The sequence below is a fragment of the Eurypyga helias genome, unplaced genomic scaffold (genome assembly GCF_000690775.1).
Source record: "Eurypyga helias isolate BGI_N326 unplaced genomic scaffold, ASM69077v1 scaffold30723, whole genome shotgun sequence".
NCBI lineage: Eukaryota > Metazoa > Chordata > Aves > Eurypygiformes > Eurypygidae > Eurypyga > Eurypyga helias.
The window spans coordinates 1-16,552 of NW_010239733.1; the positions used below are offsets into that span (position 1 = coordinate 1).

Here is a 16,552-nt window from a genome sequence, read left to right on the forward strand (position 1 = left end):
GAGTCCCTCGGGCACCCTGCAGCGCACCCCGTTTCTGTGTACGACACTTAGAGCCATTCGGTTGGGTTTCTTTTTTCCCTGAGGTGAGCAGCGCGTAGTCAGAGTGGTTTTCCCCAATCTTTTGGTGGTTTAGGAGAATTCCACTCAAATTACAGTTCGGAGAGGATCAGTGGATTCTTAAACCTGACGCATGTGAGTCAGATTTTGAGGTGATTGAGTTGCACAGTCACTTAACCAGATCTTCACCAGCTCCAAATGCTCAACTTGATGCACAACTACTAAAAAACGCGGTTACAGCTTTTGTTGTGAAGGGCTGCTGGTGTCTCTCTCCCTTCCAAAGCACAGGTGATTTTACTGCCCGCGCTAAGTGCAGCACCTGAAGCCTGTTGTTGTCTCCGTATCGATGGTAGAAAGGGACCATTCATTTTAGAGAATCTCTCAGCCATCAGAGTAACTTGATCCAGGGAGCAGCCCTGTAGCCACTGCACGTCTTGATGTTTTGTTCTCCTGTATATATGCCGTGCCTTTTGGTCTGCTTGGCCGTGACTGTAAGTAGGTAGAGTTTTAGGGCAGTTTTGCTGTGATTCCGCATGGTGTTTTACAGGCAGAGCCCCACCTCTGTATATAGCAACCCAATGGCCTAATCAATAGCAAACTCACAACTTGGGAAACGCTGCTAATCTTCATCGTCTCCTCAAGAAGCCGTCGCCTGTGACCGTGTTGACAAGCGGGCTTACTGGCGTGTCACAAGATGCGTGCTGGGGAGAGCCGGCGCAGGATCGCTTTGTCTGACACTCCAGCAGTTGTATTACTTGCTGGTGTTGCACTCAGCAGGTTCTTCGTGAATTCACAGGTGGACTGGTTAAAAGCACATCTGCTCTATACGGAAGCCATCGGGTTTGGCACTGCTCAGTCAGACAAAAAATGCTACAGGAGAATAGTGTGAAGGTCCAGTTTGTCAGCCACGCAGTGATTTGGAAGTTTGCCATTTTCTTTTGCTGGCTAAAAGTACCACTTAGGTCCCTTTTTCTCCCTATATAAGTTTTCAATGTTCACCTGTTACTAGGCTAGAACAGTACCACCATGTACACATCCTGAAATACAGTTTCAGAAGATGACATTTTAATTTTTAACATCGTTGAGCTTATGTTGGCATGTAAAGGCAGAACAGTTATGCTATGGAGAGGAGGTTTCTGGCCTGAAGCAGTTTTGGGAAGGAGAAGTATGTTTGTGGTCAGGTGTGGTAAAGTGTACCTGTGTATTTGGCTGTCATGCATTTCCCAAAATTACCATGAAACTTAACATTCCTTATTTCAAATTAACACCCTCGATAAACACAGTTGGAGAGGTGTTTTGGCTGCTGTTTTCTTCCTGAGATAGTTCGTCAGCCAAGTAAAATCAGATAAATTGGCCAAGTGATTCGCCATCAGGAAAGAGATGAACATTGTTAAGATGCAGCAGTTGTCCAGAATAGGTTTTAATAAATGTAATCATTCACCTCTAATCACTGGGATGTTGAGTTTGCTATAATTTGCTGTTACTATGTGAAGAGTGAGGCCAAGATTTACTGAAATAGTTTTCAAGTGAGGAACAGCTCTTCTGCTGGTGTAGTTTGGTGGAGATGTTCAGTTTTGTCGTAATTTTCAAAATGAGAACAAAACTCATCTTTTACAGGTGAAATTAGATAATGAACTTTTTTCCTCTGTCAGTTGTAGCTACATAGGAACTTCTTTTATTCATTATTGTACAGGTAGCCTTCTGTTACCTTTGCAGTTCCACCTGTGTTTAGCTGAACTTTAAAGAACTAAATAATCGCTCCTAAGACCACAGCAGAAATGTACCTTAGCGTGAAGTTTCTGACCCCGAAACAGAGCGCTGCTGGTTTGTAGTCTTGGAAACCAAACAAACAGATCTTTACGTGTCAGAAGCATTCAGCAGTTCAGGTGCTGGGTGGCTATTGTTAAGGGGCAAAGGTTGCCCAGGTTTGAATCTTGGCAAGTGGGATTTCTCTTTAAATGACTTTGGCAACGTCGGTGTTCCTAAGGCAGCCCAGAGCCCGTTGTCAGGAGGAAGGACAGCCTGAAGAAAGCACTTTGCAGTCTGTCACACCAAGTAAGTCAGCGTTCCCTTAGGAGCTGTTTTCACTGAGTGCCAGGATGAAACAGATCCAGAGAGGGAACAAAGGCAGTCAAAATTGTGTCAAGAGGTTTCTTTCTGCCTTGGGCTTTGTAGCTCAGTCTGCAAACATGTACTTGCAGGGTCAGTGTTTCTTCAAGCAGTTCTCTCACTGCAGCCATGGAGAAAGGGGTTTGGTTTTTTTGACAGATCTTCAGTAAATGTTTTTATTAGCACCTTCACTGTTCTTGAAGGCAAAGTCTCCGTTTACTGCTGAGTTGGTAAGTGAGTTGATTCTGTACTGACCTGTCACGGTGGAGTCTGCCAGACTGGCCAGTTAGTTCCCCACACCTGTCCTTGTCTGATCCCTCCAGCGCAGCACCTGAGCTGTGCACGGTATCAAACATGCGGTGTGATAACGACCCAAAAACGGACATGCGCTGTTGCTGTGACGCAGTCTTGAGGTGAAGCACCATCGGTAGCTGTACAGCTGTATTTTAGTTACCTTTTAGACTGCTGGACCTATAAAATTACATAGAAATGCACTTGCTACTGCCCTGCCTGATTCTTGTTGGTTGGGTCAGTGTTGTGAGTAGAACAGCTTACCACATCAACTCCTGTCTTAACCAGCGTGTCTTCCCTCCCTCCCTCAATCCGATGTTTTGCCATCGTTGCAGCCGTGTGCAGACTCTGTTACAACTTTGCTCAGGGGCAGTTGCCTTGTGCATGCGGCTCCCTGAGCCGTCTCTGATGAACGGGCTAACCCATCCCGACAGCAAGGAGGCCGTCGCGTAGGGTGCTGCGAGGGCGGCGCTCGCAGGCGTGCGGTGCAGATCCAACGGCCTTGGGACTGTCGTAAAACTGCTCGGAGCCCGCTGGGAGAAAGGAGGATTGCTCTGGGCAGAGAGAGGGAAGGAAACGATAACTTCTTCTCACCTTTACTGATAAAGAGATGCCGAGGACTTCAGGATGGCCAGAGTGCACGTGAAGTTGTACCTTACTAAACAGGAAGTTTGAATGTGCTGGAGTATTGTACGGCAAGTCGGCTTCGGTTTGGTTTGGTTTTTGTAATTACCCCAATGGATTTGAAGTATTGTTTTTGATTCCCCCAAGTCATTGTTTTTTTCCCTGTTAGTGGCTCCTGATTTATGTCTGATTAACTGCCACTGGAGCAGAAGCTCGTAACTGTGATGTAATCGGTCTGGTACCCTGTGTCGTGGTTTAACTGGCGTGCCACTTTGGATCCCGTGGAGTTGCTGTTGGGAAGAACAGACCTTGGGCTATCTCTCTTGCTCATCATTACAGAGTTTTGTAGCAAAATCGCCAGTCCGCACTGCTAAGATTACCTGACCGACGGGGGCTGTTCACTCTCTTACTCCCCTCTCAGCAGCTGAAGAGCCAGTGCTGTGGAAGACGGACTTGCTTTCAACCAGTATTTTGTCCTAAATGCCACCACATTGCATTCACATTTCTGCTTTTCTCCTTTAACATCCGAGGCTAGAAAATACATCTTTTAGAGGGGATGTTCTATTTTAATGTAGGACATGAAGTAAAGTAGGGCTGATTAATTATTTTAATACCCTGTAGTTCTTCCTTGGCATGAAAAAATCTAAAGAAAGATGGAACATTTAGGTGTCAGTAAGAAACTGGTGCAGTCCACCCGGGATAGAGATTTTTGTGTTTTGGGACCTGGTGTACCCATCCATTTTTTATCACCAGTGTCTGTTCCTGTTCAAAAGACAAATCGCTACTTAGCATGATGCTATTTCTGGTAGGGTTTTTTTTTCCTTTTCCTTCTTTCTCCTTGAATTAGCCACAATTTTTCCTCGTTCCTTTTTGATTGAAAGCCTTTAATGAACTGTGATGATTTGAGGAAGTACTCTCTGGCAGTCTGTTGTATGCCAGATGTTTAAGTAGAAGGGGCCTTTGTGTTTTAGTTAGTCCTCCGCCACACTGAGTGAACATGAAAGGCATACTTGCTGGATAGTGAGTAGCTGTCATGCCTTAGGATGTATGTGCTTTTTGATTTTCTTTATTGCTTTTCTTTTACTTTTGCTCCTGCGCTCCCATGTTACTTCTTCTATGTCTTTTTGGTCTTTCATTTATCTTGCATACCGCCCAGCATACCCAGGACGATGAAACGAATTTCCAGTCCCGTGGTGTTCCCCTTATCAACACACTAATATGTCTCTGGAAGATCAGAGAAATGTGTTTTTCATTCCATGTCCATCATAAGTTTATTGAGCAACTGTTGTTCTTCTGTCTTAATGTTTTCTTGTATTACTTTGCAAGAGATCTTCGGAGTGTATGATCTTATGAGGGTCAGTTCTCAAACAAAGAGGTTCACCCCAAAGGCAGTTCATGGCTTAGCATTACAGGCTTATTTTGAGTTTCATAGTTGGTGAGTGTTTGTGGAAGCAAAGAGGGAATGCTCTGAGCAAAAGCTTTAGGGCTCTGTTCCTGGGTGCCTGGCCAGGTGGATATCTGCTACACGTTGATCCTACAGCCACTGCTCATCTAAGAACTTTCTTTAACGCAACATTGAAAAAAACTTGAAAGTTTGCCCAAGAAGAGAACGTGTTATGTTTGAAACTTTGCTTGTTAGGAACAAGGGAAGATTTATGTGGCAGTCGATGCCCAATTGGTGAAAACTTGAGGACTCCCTACCTCTGTGGCCTTTGGTAGACAGGAGAGATTTAAAATTGCACTTTACATCAGTCCTTGTGCCTGTTATCTAACCCTCTTGTTGGTGCTACGTACTCCCCTTCTTACTCTCCAGCACAGTCTCAGAGGTGTTACTGTTTTAAACCGTGTTGATGTTCTCTTGCTTACCATGGCTTTGTTGCCAGCAGACTTTTACGTTTTGGTACGTCTGCAGTGAGATCTGTGTGTTGTGTTATGGACTCAATTCAAACTTTAGGCCACTCATTACATAATTTAGTTTAGGCCCCGTTACATAATTTGTAAATGTAAAGCTTTTTCCTGAGAAGTCCTCTTTCCTGCTCCGCCTGCACAATGGAAAACCAAGTCTTTTTCAGTTATGAGATGATTTAAATCTTCTTGGTTAGTCAAACATGTTATTTAGTTCAGCTACTTAAAACATAATTGATTCCCAGTTCAAGAATATACACATAAAGTTTTAGACCTTCAGCTGCTTCCCAAGAGCCAAGTTATAGACCAGGCTTGTCCAGTGTTTACGTTGGAAACACCACTAAAGCTTACTGTAGAAATCTGGGCAGGCACCCTGATAATTGTTAAATATTTTGGTGCCAGAATAACACAATTCAGTATTACGTCTAGAGAGAAAAAAATACTTGGATTAGGTGGCTGTAGGCTTTATGTACGTGGTATATTGTTCCAGGTGACGACTGAGTATTTCTTGCACTGTGAGATCCTGGGTATGAAAAGCTGATTTTATTAGAAATGTTACACTGAGCTTTACTGATTTGATAAGTAGGGCAAGTGCGGCTGTTAATGACTCCCTTTCTTGTCTGCGTTCAGAACGGTGCAGGCAATAAAGCACAAAGGCAGATCCTCTCTATGGCAGGCTTTCTTTCCGATTGAGAGTTGCTCATTTCACACTGATAGTCTGCAGTTAAAACTGATGTTGTCAGTTTTTCTACCCAGGACAAGACAGGACAGGCCAAGAACTGAAGTATTTCAAGGCCACATTTCTTATAGTTGTAAATAATACTTTTTTTTTTTTTAAAGTATATTCAGCCTGTATTTACTGGTGCTTTCTCTTAATCTCCCTTTACTGTATTTGGGGATGCTTTTTCTGCTTAATGAACTCATTATTTTCTTGTTAGGATTTTAATTCTTACTGATGATAAGATTAGCTAGCTTTCAGAGTCTGCTTTTAAGAACTGTGGAGGCTTAAGGGGCTGTGTAGTAGCTAAGCATTATCAGTTACATTGCGGTTCCAAGATGTTCAGTTGGAGCCACTGGCATCGCCCACGTGTTTATGCAACTGCTGTTGCTCTGAGCAAGCTCTCTCCCCCGTTTTCTCTCCTCCTCTGCCTTTCTGCAGTACATATCCTTGCTTTGACCGGGGACACATCCCCTGGGAGCTGCTTGGCGGGGCCTCTGCTCAGGTACAAACACACCTCTGTGCCCAGGGGTCAGTGCCTCCTGGTTCGGGAGCCAACTACGAGTCGGTCCTGGCAGCGCAATAACGAAGGGCCAAGATAGGCACCACTATGGACAGCGTTTGTGTTGGGAACGTCACGGGATCCATGACTGCTCTGTAACTGCCAGACAGCTCTATAAGCGCTTACAAACGTTGTCATCAAAATACAGTCTCGCTGATGTTCAGTGCGTGGCACTCAGGGCTGGACCGTGTGTCAGTGGATGTTGCCATTCTGGTTAGACTTAACCTGCTGCACTTAAACCATGATTGTTGTGGCAATTGTCAGTCACTGGTAGATTCAAAAAAATTCCTTTAGGAGCAGCAGTTTTGTAAACGTTGTGTGGAACAAGTACTAAGAGAGCGGCCAGCCTTGGCGAACGGTTTGGATGTGGTGGCAGCCGCTGCTGGCGTGTGGTACCACCGCTGGGCTCACTACTACAGCTTTGCTAAACCCCACGTGATGAATGCTGAGCGCTTGCCTTGCCTTTCTCGTGTGGCAGCCCCGCGGCAAGGCTGGCCCGGGGAGGGCGATGGGTTTTCCTACCGCAGGGCGTGGGTAGGGGCTGACAGCTTCTCCGTAGGGCCTGACGTGGGAAGAGAGCTGGTGTAGCTGGGCTGAGGGTGCGGAGGCCAGGCTCCCCGGGTACATGAGCCGGCAGGAGCTCGGGAACAGGGAACAAACCGTGGCTGTTTGTTTCTGCCGTGCTCAGGGAAACAGCCCTCTGCTTACATTCCTTGCAAGTTAATAGGGTTGCACCAGGGAGTATACCTGACTTGGATGACCCGTTTCTCCTCCTGGCGTAAACACTCCTTCCTGGCCCCCAGATAGCGGGTAACTGCTTACTCCAAAGGGACCGGCTGCGTCCAGCGTCAGTGGTGCGCGGTGTTTGGTGGTGGAACAGCGGTTGAAGTGTCCGTGGTGCTTCCCCTGAGAGTTCTGCTCTGAGGTGTTGTGAATGAGACTGTTGACAACATTCAAACCGTAGCAGTGTTCGTTCTTTTCTATCAGGCCCAAGTGTGGAAGGATGTCAAAGTTCAGAGAACTGCCCGAGTTCAAAAGCCGGCTGCTTAGTGATTCTGAAGGTCCTATGAACAGTCTTCGTCTAGTGCACACAGATATTTACACGCCTGTTTAGTCTGAAGGAGTATACATTTGCTTAAGAGATGGCGTAGTGTGTTTTATTTTTGTAAATTGTCACAAGTGCTCTTCACGTGAGAGAGGCTCTCACTGAAATACTGCGCAGACCCACAGGTCAAGGTCTCAGCCCTGCCACGGAGCCACGAGTGCGCTAGAGCAAGCACCTCCTTGGAAGAGCCCGTTGCACAAACCTTGCGGTGTTGGCAACAACCTGTGGGAACTGGTGTTAAAATCTTTCAAAAAAATTACTTTGCTTAAATTAGGTTTTCATTTTAAATCTTCCTTATGCTCTCATCATTTTGGTTGTGAGATCTCATGATTATCCCAGGAAGATACGTTCATGACAGGCAATTTTCCCTCTCACTTAACTTTTCAAACGCTTTCTGGGAAATCATGTGGCATCATCTGATTCGCAGATGACTTTCAAAAGCGGGTTCAGAGCTGGTTGAAATATTATTTCCTGCTACTTAATCATCATATGAAACTTTCAGTGTTGCTCTTGTAAAATAATCTAGGATATAAAAAAGGTAAATATATGTCCCCCTTTTCATAAGTGGGACAGAAGTAACTTCTTTAGTCTTCAGTGCCCTAGTACAGCTGGGCTGTACAGGACTGTGCAGAAAGCATCTTTGCAGTCTCTCAGGACTGTGAATGAACTGCCGTCTGAGTCTCAGTAGGGTGATGCCCACAGTCACATCGACTGCTCTACTGGAGTCTTTGAATTGTGCCTGGTGTATTTGCTTTCCAGAAGCCACATCCTTATCCCGTCTGATTAGAGGATGTCTGGTAGCTGGAGAAATGTTGCCATGTTTTATTAATGTAGTATTTGACAGCTGTTAACTCGTGAAACTAGAGATTGGCCTTCACTTGACTAAAAGGTGTGCACCTGATACCAGTCGCAGAGAACCCAATTAACCTCTAGGCTATATATACTGAATTAGCAAATGGGCTGGTAGGCTGGGCTACTGGAAATTGTCTGCAATTAAACTCTCAAAGTCAATCGATTATTTTGCTTACTCAGATAGTCTTTTGGTGTTGTGTATGGGATTTCCCCAACTAAAAGAATACTAATACCCAGGTCACTACTCGCGGTTTCTTCTTGGGGATCATCGATGTTCACATCTGCATTCTTGCTGCTGCACCGCTTTGTGGGCCACGTGCGCACACCTTGCCCTTGCTGGGGAGAGCTATAGCAAACGGGTACACACCTCTTACGCTTGTTCCTACCCCACCTCTCCTACACCCCTGCTCTCTCCTCGTTAATTAGTTGGAGCAAATAATGCTCTTGGGATTGATTCTTCATTGAGCATCTGTGCAGTAATTGATAGAGGATACTTTCCAGGGGGTGTTCTGGGCACAATTATCTGCTGATTGAAAGAATATTCATTATTAAAAGAGTGAAAATCCGTTGAAGTGAACTTGAGCAGCTACAGGGAACTAAAGCAACTGTTGCGTTTTACGACAGCGTTGCCTGCTCTAGGTAAATGGCATCATGGGATGTTGCCAGTAGTTCTAGTCTGTGTGGTATTTCAACTATGCTAGTTGTACTCTGGAGAAATTGTGGGGGCTTGGCTATTGAATGAACTCTGATGTTATTTGTCTTTATCAAAAGACAGTCAACAGGACACCCTGTTGTGCTTATGTGACTTTATATAACGAAAAGTAAATTAATCAAATTCAATAAGCCAGATTTTTATGAGAGGTAAAAACATCACTGCAGTAGTAGAACCAGCTCTTTCGGAAACGAGTATTTGATAGTGTTTCCATGGTGAGATTTTCTGGGTTTTGGGAAAGTTGTTTGCTGGGTGGGATTTTTTTTTTTAAATTACGATGAATTTATGCACTTACTTGGTCTGATGACTTGGTTATGTGATGTTACTTGTACTTTTCTCTTTTAGGAAATCCATGACTTATTTAAAGATTATGAAATCAAGTATTGTTATGTGGACAGAAATAAAAGAACAGGTAAGAACTTAAAATTTTCCAGCATCTAAGCTGCAATTTTGTGATGAAACTGGTGAGGACCATCATCTGCCATCTGTGAAGTCCCCAACTTGTCTGCTGTCACACAGCTCGTTTGTCCCTCAGTGCCTTTTTTGGCTGCAGTTTGTCACCTTCTGCCGAAGCCAGAGGAGAGTTGGAAACTTCACTGATGTCAGCCAGAAGTAGCTTGGTCAACTGTGGTGTCTGCCAGGCATATTCCATTAGTGAGCGTCTCTTTGGGACAAAGCTAACCTCAGCTGTCTGGTTTCCTTAGAAAAACTAGTCCTTGGGCCGCTCTTTGGACAACCACACGTGCCTGTGACATGGTTAGAGGAAAACGTACCTAGACCCAGATACTACCTGACACACACGCATAAGCCAGACACCATTTATTAAAGAACACTGAAATCTTTGAAGGAAATGTCCTGGATTAAATCCTGGATTATCTAAGTCTGATCCTCCATTTACAAATTAGTTCTCTAAATAGGGGATTCACGCATTTCTTAGCACTTGTTAGGTACAGAAATGGACAAACATTTTCTCTGCACGTTCCTGTCCTTCCAAACCACCATCAGTCCCTCCCTGAGGCCTCTTCTGTGTCAACCTTGGTTTCCAGGATAAAGTAATGCGGTAGCTCGGATAGATTTCTGTCAGGATTTCATGGGGATAATGGTGTTCCTTGACATCTGCCTCTAAGGAACAAAAATCTGTGGTTTAATGTCACGTTATCTTGCAAATTGGATTTCTGAATACGGAATACAGCCAGTTTATGTGTGAGGTGCTGTAGTCTGCTAACAACAACCTGAACGTCCGTGTTCAGCGTGCAGGGCGGTATTCGGAAATGCTTGGAAACTCGTGAATTAGCTTCCATCGCCTTGGTTCAGTGCAGACTGTTCCATCACATTTAATTCACAGGATACGAGGCAAGAGATGCCAACTAAACCACGGGACTTTCCCTCTGAACAGCAGGAGCACTTTGTGCAGGTCACTAAGCACTGATACTGGTTGCCCAGAGAAGTTGTGGAGCCTCCATCCGTGGCCACGTTCAGAGCCCATCTGTACGTGGTCCTGCGCTCGCAGCTCTGGGTGGCCAGGCTGGAGGAGGAGATGGACAAGATGCTCTCCAGAAGTCCCTTCCAGCCTTATCCAGTCTGTGGTTCTGTGCTTGTGTGAAAGGCTTTACAGGCTGAAAATCCAAAAAAGATCCTGTAATGCCAAAGGGAGAATTTATGGATGCTGGCTTCAGGAAATGCTGTAGAATCAGTAATGTGTTGACTTGAGTATAAAATTTAATTGCTTTTCATTTTCCAAATGTAAAATTTTACTGCGTTACAAGCAGTGAGATTGTGCGTATTTGTGGTTTTGTAGTCACTCTTTGAGTTAATTACTCATGACGTCCAGTTTATAATGTCAATTTTTCAAATATCCGTATGTCTCTGCATCTTCAGGATAAATCCCAAACTCGTACCTTTCTTGTGACTTGCACTGGTGGATCTTGGGGGGAGGGAGAGGTACAGTAATTGCCTGTGTAGCTGGAGAGAATCTGTGGGAGGTGACGAAACTTGGTTTGGTCTCTTGCAGCGTTCGTTACTCTGTTAAATGGAGAGCAGGCTCAAAGCGCCATTCAGAAATTTCACCAGTATTCTCTTCGGGGAAAAGAAATATCCGTGCAGCTCCAACCGACAGATGCTTTGCTGTGCATTACTAATTTGCCCATTTCGTTCACGTTGGAAGAGTTTGAAGAACTTGTGCGTGTGTATGGCAATGTTGAGAGGTGTTTTTTGGTCTATAACGAAGTCACTGGCCAGTCAAAGGGCTACGGCTTTGTGGAGTACATGAAGAAGGACTCTGCTGCGAAGGCGAGGCTGGAACTTCTGGGAAAGCAGTTGGAGGAGAACACTCTCTTTGCACAGTGGATGGATGTGAACCAGTTGACCACAAGTCTTATTCACTCCAAGTGCCTTTGTGTAGATAAATTGCAAAAAGACTACGCTGATTCTAAAGAGCTGATCCAAGCTTTCTCACTGAAGTACAAACCTGTGTTCTGCCAGGTATGTTGAACGTGTGTCTTTCGGAAGGTTACGGTCGTGATTTACGTAGCCCTGAGGTTGCATACTTCACCGCTTGCTGTCTTATGCTGCTTTTTCATTTCAGTAGCGAATGGTTATGCATCTGCACTGCGCTGTATGACTTGGTACAAACTCTTTATTGGAATGGGTTTGCAGTGATTGGTCTGTGTCATCTGGGAATTGCGCAGGAGACCGGGAAGCACCAATAAAATGCTTAGAAGACATCCCCTCCTCATGTGTTTTACTGAAAATAATTTTAGAGAGCTTTTAAAGTAAACAGTGATGATGGTTTTATTGCTCAGCAGAGAAACCGAGTGCAGCGGTTATGTGTGTGTGTGTGTGTATAATTAATACATTTAAGAAACCTCTGCAGGTATCTAATGTGGTTTTTCCCAAACCAAGGAAGGTGTAGCCTTGGGCTCTCGTAGCTGCTGGGCTTGCCAGTGATAGACGTGGTACATCTTCTGGAAGGCTTGCAGGTACAGAAGAGGTAGATCCTTACCAGCCTTTGCAAATGTAAAGGTTTCCTTCTCATCTTGACGGCTTGGGGGATGCTAGACCCCGGATGAAATGTTGCTCGTAAAGTGGTGCAGACCAGCGTGCCAGAATCAGGCAGTCAAAAGAAAGCTTGCTTTCTAGTCACACAGTTGGGCATGTTTTCAGTTGTTTGTTGTTTTTCTTAAGTGTCTCTGAAGGCTGCCGGGGGATTAGCTTCAGGGAGGAGGAACCAGAGATTTTCAGCAGCTGAGACGGGAAGGTCCTTCAGGCTGTCAGACCAGACAGCCCGCAGGCCATCGCATTTTCCTTAGTGTTCTTTTCAAGCCCCTCTAATATCTAGCTGGCTAAAGCACATCCTTATTCTTGCTTGATCCAAGTACACCAGGAGATGCATAAATTGGAAGTAACTTTCCAGAATCTGCCTGTCCCTTGTTATTTTGCCCTTGTGTCTGTTTTCTCAGGTGAATATATCTGGCTTCAGTATCACTTCATTGATGACTAAGCTGGGAAGCCTTTGCTCCCCACTGTTTTCTTCCTGTAAGAAGGTATTAAATGCTGTAATGAAGTCACTTGCTCAATCTTTGTTTCATTAGCTAAACAGATTGATCTTCTAAAGTCTTTTACTTCAGGGCTGTTTTCCAGCTGTCGGATAATCCGGAGGCTGTTACCGGCTCGCCCAACCAGTTTTCAACATTCTTTAAAAATTGTGAGGTTCAAAGGATAACAGGCTGCTTTGATAAAGTTGGTTTTCACTTATGGTATTCTGCTGTGCAGTTAGAGGCACTTAACAATTGACTTTAAGTCATAATGATACATGGGTAGCACCTGGTGTAGGGGAGGTCTGTTTGTTATATCCGTAAGTAGCACTAAATACGTGTTTCTAGAAAATACAAGAATTAAATGGTATGCTTTTGAATTAGGAAATAGTCACCCAGCCAAAAACATATCTGAGAAAACATTCTTTGCCTGTTCTGGTATTGCCTGTCACTTGCATAAACACACTGTAGTAGACTAATAGGTAGATAGTAGAAGTGTGGTAATAGAAGAAAAGTAGGTTCACCTATGATTTATTTTCAGTGATTCTCAGAGAATAAACATGTGGTTTATTCTCAGTCAAGAGGAACTGACGGGTAAAGGAGGCTGTGCTGCGAGGGGTGGTGGGGAGAGGCAGCGAGGGTGCTGGTTGGCAGAGGTAGCGGGTGAGTGATGGAGGTGAACTCCAGGGGCTAACGGCGGAAGCAGCCCTCCGGAGAGGGAAGATGTGAGGGTTGAGGTAGGTAAACAGGGAGTTCAGATTTGATAGATAAAAAAAGGAAGATGGTGGATGAATTCTCATCAGAATGGTGCTAATTAATTATGGTTTTATGAGTGAGGTGAACTAAAAATTAAGTACAGAGGAGAAGGACGAAGACATGACCTGATAGGTAGAGATGTAAGAGGAAAACTAAGAGACGACAGGGTAGCAGAAACCTGGGTGGGGAGGGATTTTCAATAGAGAACGACTAGGAGGAGGGCTGTATCTGGACACCTTTTCTTGGAAGAATGAATACGTATCAGAAAAAACAATTTAGATGTTCATTCACGCCCTTGTAATTTTACGTCTTCATGACTACAGGCTCTCTCTCCCTTCCTTTTCCTAGTCTCAGCCAAGCCAGCCTGCACACCAGTCCTGCACCCAGCTTGTCCCTCCGGTAGGGTCGCTTTGACCCCTGGTATGGCTTCTGTAACGTAGCTGCCTTGTGCTGCTCTCGTGGCTTAGTTCTGCTGGTAATTCTGATGCAGTATTTCATCATGCAAATACCATCTTTTACCTAAAATGCTTAGCTGAACTAATGAATTAAACTCTGGATTATTTCACTTTTTTCTAAAGTTACTATTTTTTTAAATCAATTTGATTTCTCCTCTGTTGACAATAGAAATCTTCTGTCAGGAAGAGCTGAAGCCAGGTACTTATATGTAGGTCTTAGAAAAATGGCATTCGCTAGGACTTACAGGAATATATTTTGTCCTTTGTTTCAGCAAAATGCACCCAAACCCCTCATTCCTTTCTTACATCAGCTTCACCTTGTCAGTAGGAGGTGTCCGCTGCTGTCTAGATAGGGACAGAAGGCTTCTCTTCAGCACCTGCCTACCTGGGAAGTACGAATATTCCTGATCTCTTGGCAAGAATGCTGGTAGCTGCACTTTCCCACCTTAAGGGAGTTTTTAATGGTGCCTGAAACTGCAGTGTGTCCCACAGCTGCAAACAGTCATTTTCACAAGTACTTCAGGTCTTCACCAGTGCAGCTAAATTGATTTAAAAAATTGATGTGGACACACACACACACGTGTGCATGTAGTATATACATATCTGTGTTCGTTAATACAGCAAAAATATGCGTGTCCCCCAGGACCCTTCCCAGAGGCCAGTCTTGAACAGTGGCATTAAAGATCTGACTGCCCTCTTTTTCTTCAGAATATTTGAGATTTGTATTTCAATTGTTAGTGTAAATTAGTGGGACCCCATAGTTGGGAAGAGGTTGTTTTTTATCCAGTGAAATCTACAGGCCGTTTCCTCCCTTCCCCATCACAGCTACTGTCAGTGTATCATTTCTGCTCATTTTGAGACTGGGGATTTTTGCCTAAGCTTTATTCCCTCCCTTCTCATCCCCTTTTTTTGTTTGATTTAAATCTGCTCATTCTGCTACAAAACTCTGCAAACAAAGGACAGAGCATTGTTCGACACATAAGCCTGTTTCCAGTCTGCTTGATTGATCAGTCTGGCATCTTCTCTTGGCATTAAATACAACCACAGACTTCATATTCTCCTAAAAGGCAGTATATATCAGTGGAATTTGCATTGTTACATGTTTCAACAACTAGCGTGTAGCTTGATGGATGACATCTCTATTATTGCAGGCTTAAAAACCAAACGGTAATGAGCTCATAATTATCCTGCAAAATAAAAATTGCTGTAACATCCAGCTGTATTTACAATTTCCTGCTCATTCCTTCGTTATTCTGAAAATAGGTGTTAAATAGGTTTCGTGGCTCAGGTTTTCCACGAGCTTAGATTGAAGTGAAGGTTGTAAGTCGCGTAGGTAGAGCACGCGTGCCAAATCTAACACGAAGCTATGATACTCAGCTTCTGTCTGGCACCGTTGGGAGAGAAACATGCGGATTTGGTTAGACATGAACACCAGATGTCAACTGTTTGCAGGGGGATAGGTGCAAATATTGCAAGGCAGTTCCTGCAAGCGTGCGTGGTGTTCAGCATGTCGTGAAATGTTGTTTCAGTTTGCGCAGGATGAAGACAGTTGCATCGGCGATTTCGCCGTGGTGGAGTACGAAACTGCGGAGCAGGCGGAGAAAGTACGAGAAGTCACCGATGGCATCACCATCCAAGGGAAGAGAGTCCAGGTGTCGTACTGTGCTCCGGGAGCGCCGGGCAGAAGCACCTTAGCAGCACTTATAGCAGCACAACGGATGGTAAGATACTTGCACATCTCTTCTCAGGAGGAGTTTGATACACCCTGAGCAGCCGGAGGTGGGTCAGAGGAATTCAGCTGCTTTGCATTAGGAAAAAGAGCCCAGCTTTGGGAAGCATTAGCCTTTTATATTAATTTTAAACTAGTCAGCCCAGTTCACTCATCGTCTTAGGCAAAGCATGGCCATATATTGCAAGGAGGAGGAGTAAAATGTGGCTGTAAGGTATCACAGAGCCACGTGTACGTAACTCGGCGATTTTAGCAAATTTAGTTTTCTCTAAGAGAAATTGTTCCACTTCAAAACAAAAGGAACTGAAAGTGGAGTCATTTGACAAGCTAAAACTTGCTTTAAAACAGAGAGGCTAGAATTTGTCAATTTTAAGATAAATTTCAAGGTAAGAGAAGTAGTTTAATTTCATGCTCGATGTAGGAGAAAGCTTTTTACACCCACATGTCTTATCAAATTATTTCCTAGAATATTGGATGTGATCAGTGTTACATGAAGCTGTCTTAAAAGTGGAAGCGGAACAGTCTCATTACTTTGGGTGGCTTTAGCCCCCATCTTTATGAAAGAGATGAGTGGTTCTATCCTAAGATAGTATGTTCTGCTGGTTTTACTCGGGATGGAGTTAATTTTCAGAAGCGGAACATGCTCATTACTTTGGGTGGCTTTAACCCCAGTCTTTATGAGAGAGATGAGTGGTTCTGTCCTAAGATAGTATGTTCTGCTGCTTTTACTCGGGATGGAGTTAATTTTCCTCAGAGTAGCTACTATGAGGCTGTGTTTTGGGTTTGTGTGAGGCTATGTTTTAGATTTGCCCTGAGAAGAGTACTGATGAGGCTGGTGTTTTCAGTTGGTGCTTAGGAGTAGGGCATTTTTAAGCTTCTGATACTGCTCCTGTGTTCCAACTTTCTCACTGCAAGCACTGTGTGTGTGGGAAAACAGCCGGGACAGCTGACCCAAACTGACCAAAGGGGTATTTCATTCCATGGAATGTCATGCTCGGTGTGTAAGTTGGGGTGGGCCATGTTGGTGGGTCAGCTGGGTCTCTCTCAGTTGCTCTCTCACTTGTGGGGCTCACGCTGACTGGTGCAGTCTCTGGTGGGCTCTGGCTCTTGCTACCTGGGACATGTACTCTGCTCTGGTGAGACC

The 16,552-nt window shown here is 44.5% G+C and overlaps 1 protein-coding gene across 1 annotated transcript; it reads left to right on the forward strand.

Moving 5' to 3' along the window:
- Positions 1 to 9,280: 9,280 nt before the first annotated feature.
- LOC104507086 (ribonucleoprotein PTB-binding 2-like) lies at positions 9,281 to 15,400 on the forward strand (the record flags this gene model as incomplete). The annotated part of the gene is made up of 3 exons (XM_010148257.1): positions 9,281 to 9,347; positions 10,947 to 11,416; positions 15,209 to 15,400. Coding segments are annotated over 3 exons (729 nt in total), but the record flags the coding sequence as incomplete, so codon positions are not given.
- Between the last annotated feature and the right edge of the window lie 1,152 nt (positions 15,401 to 16,552).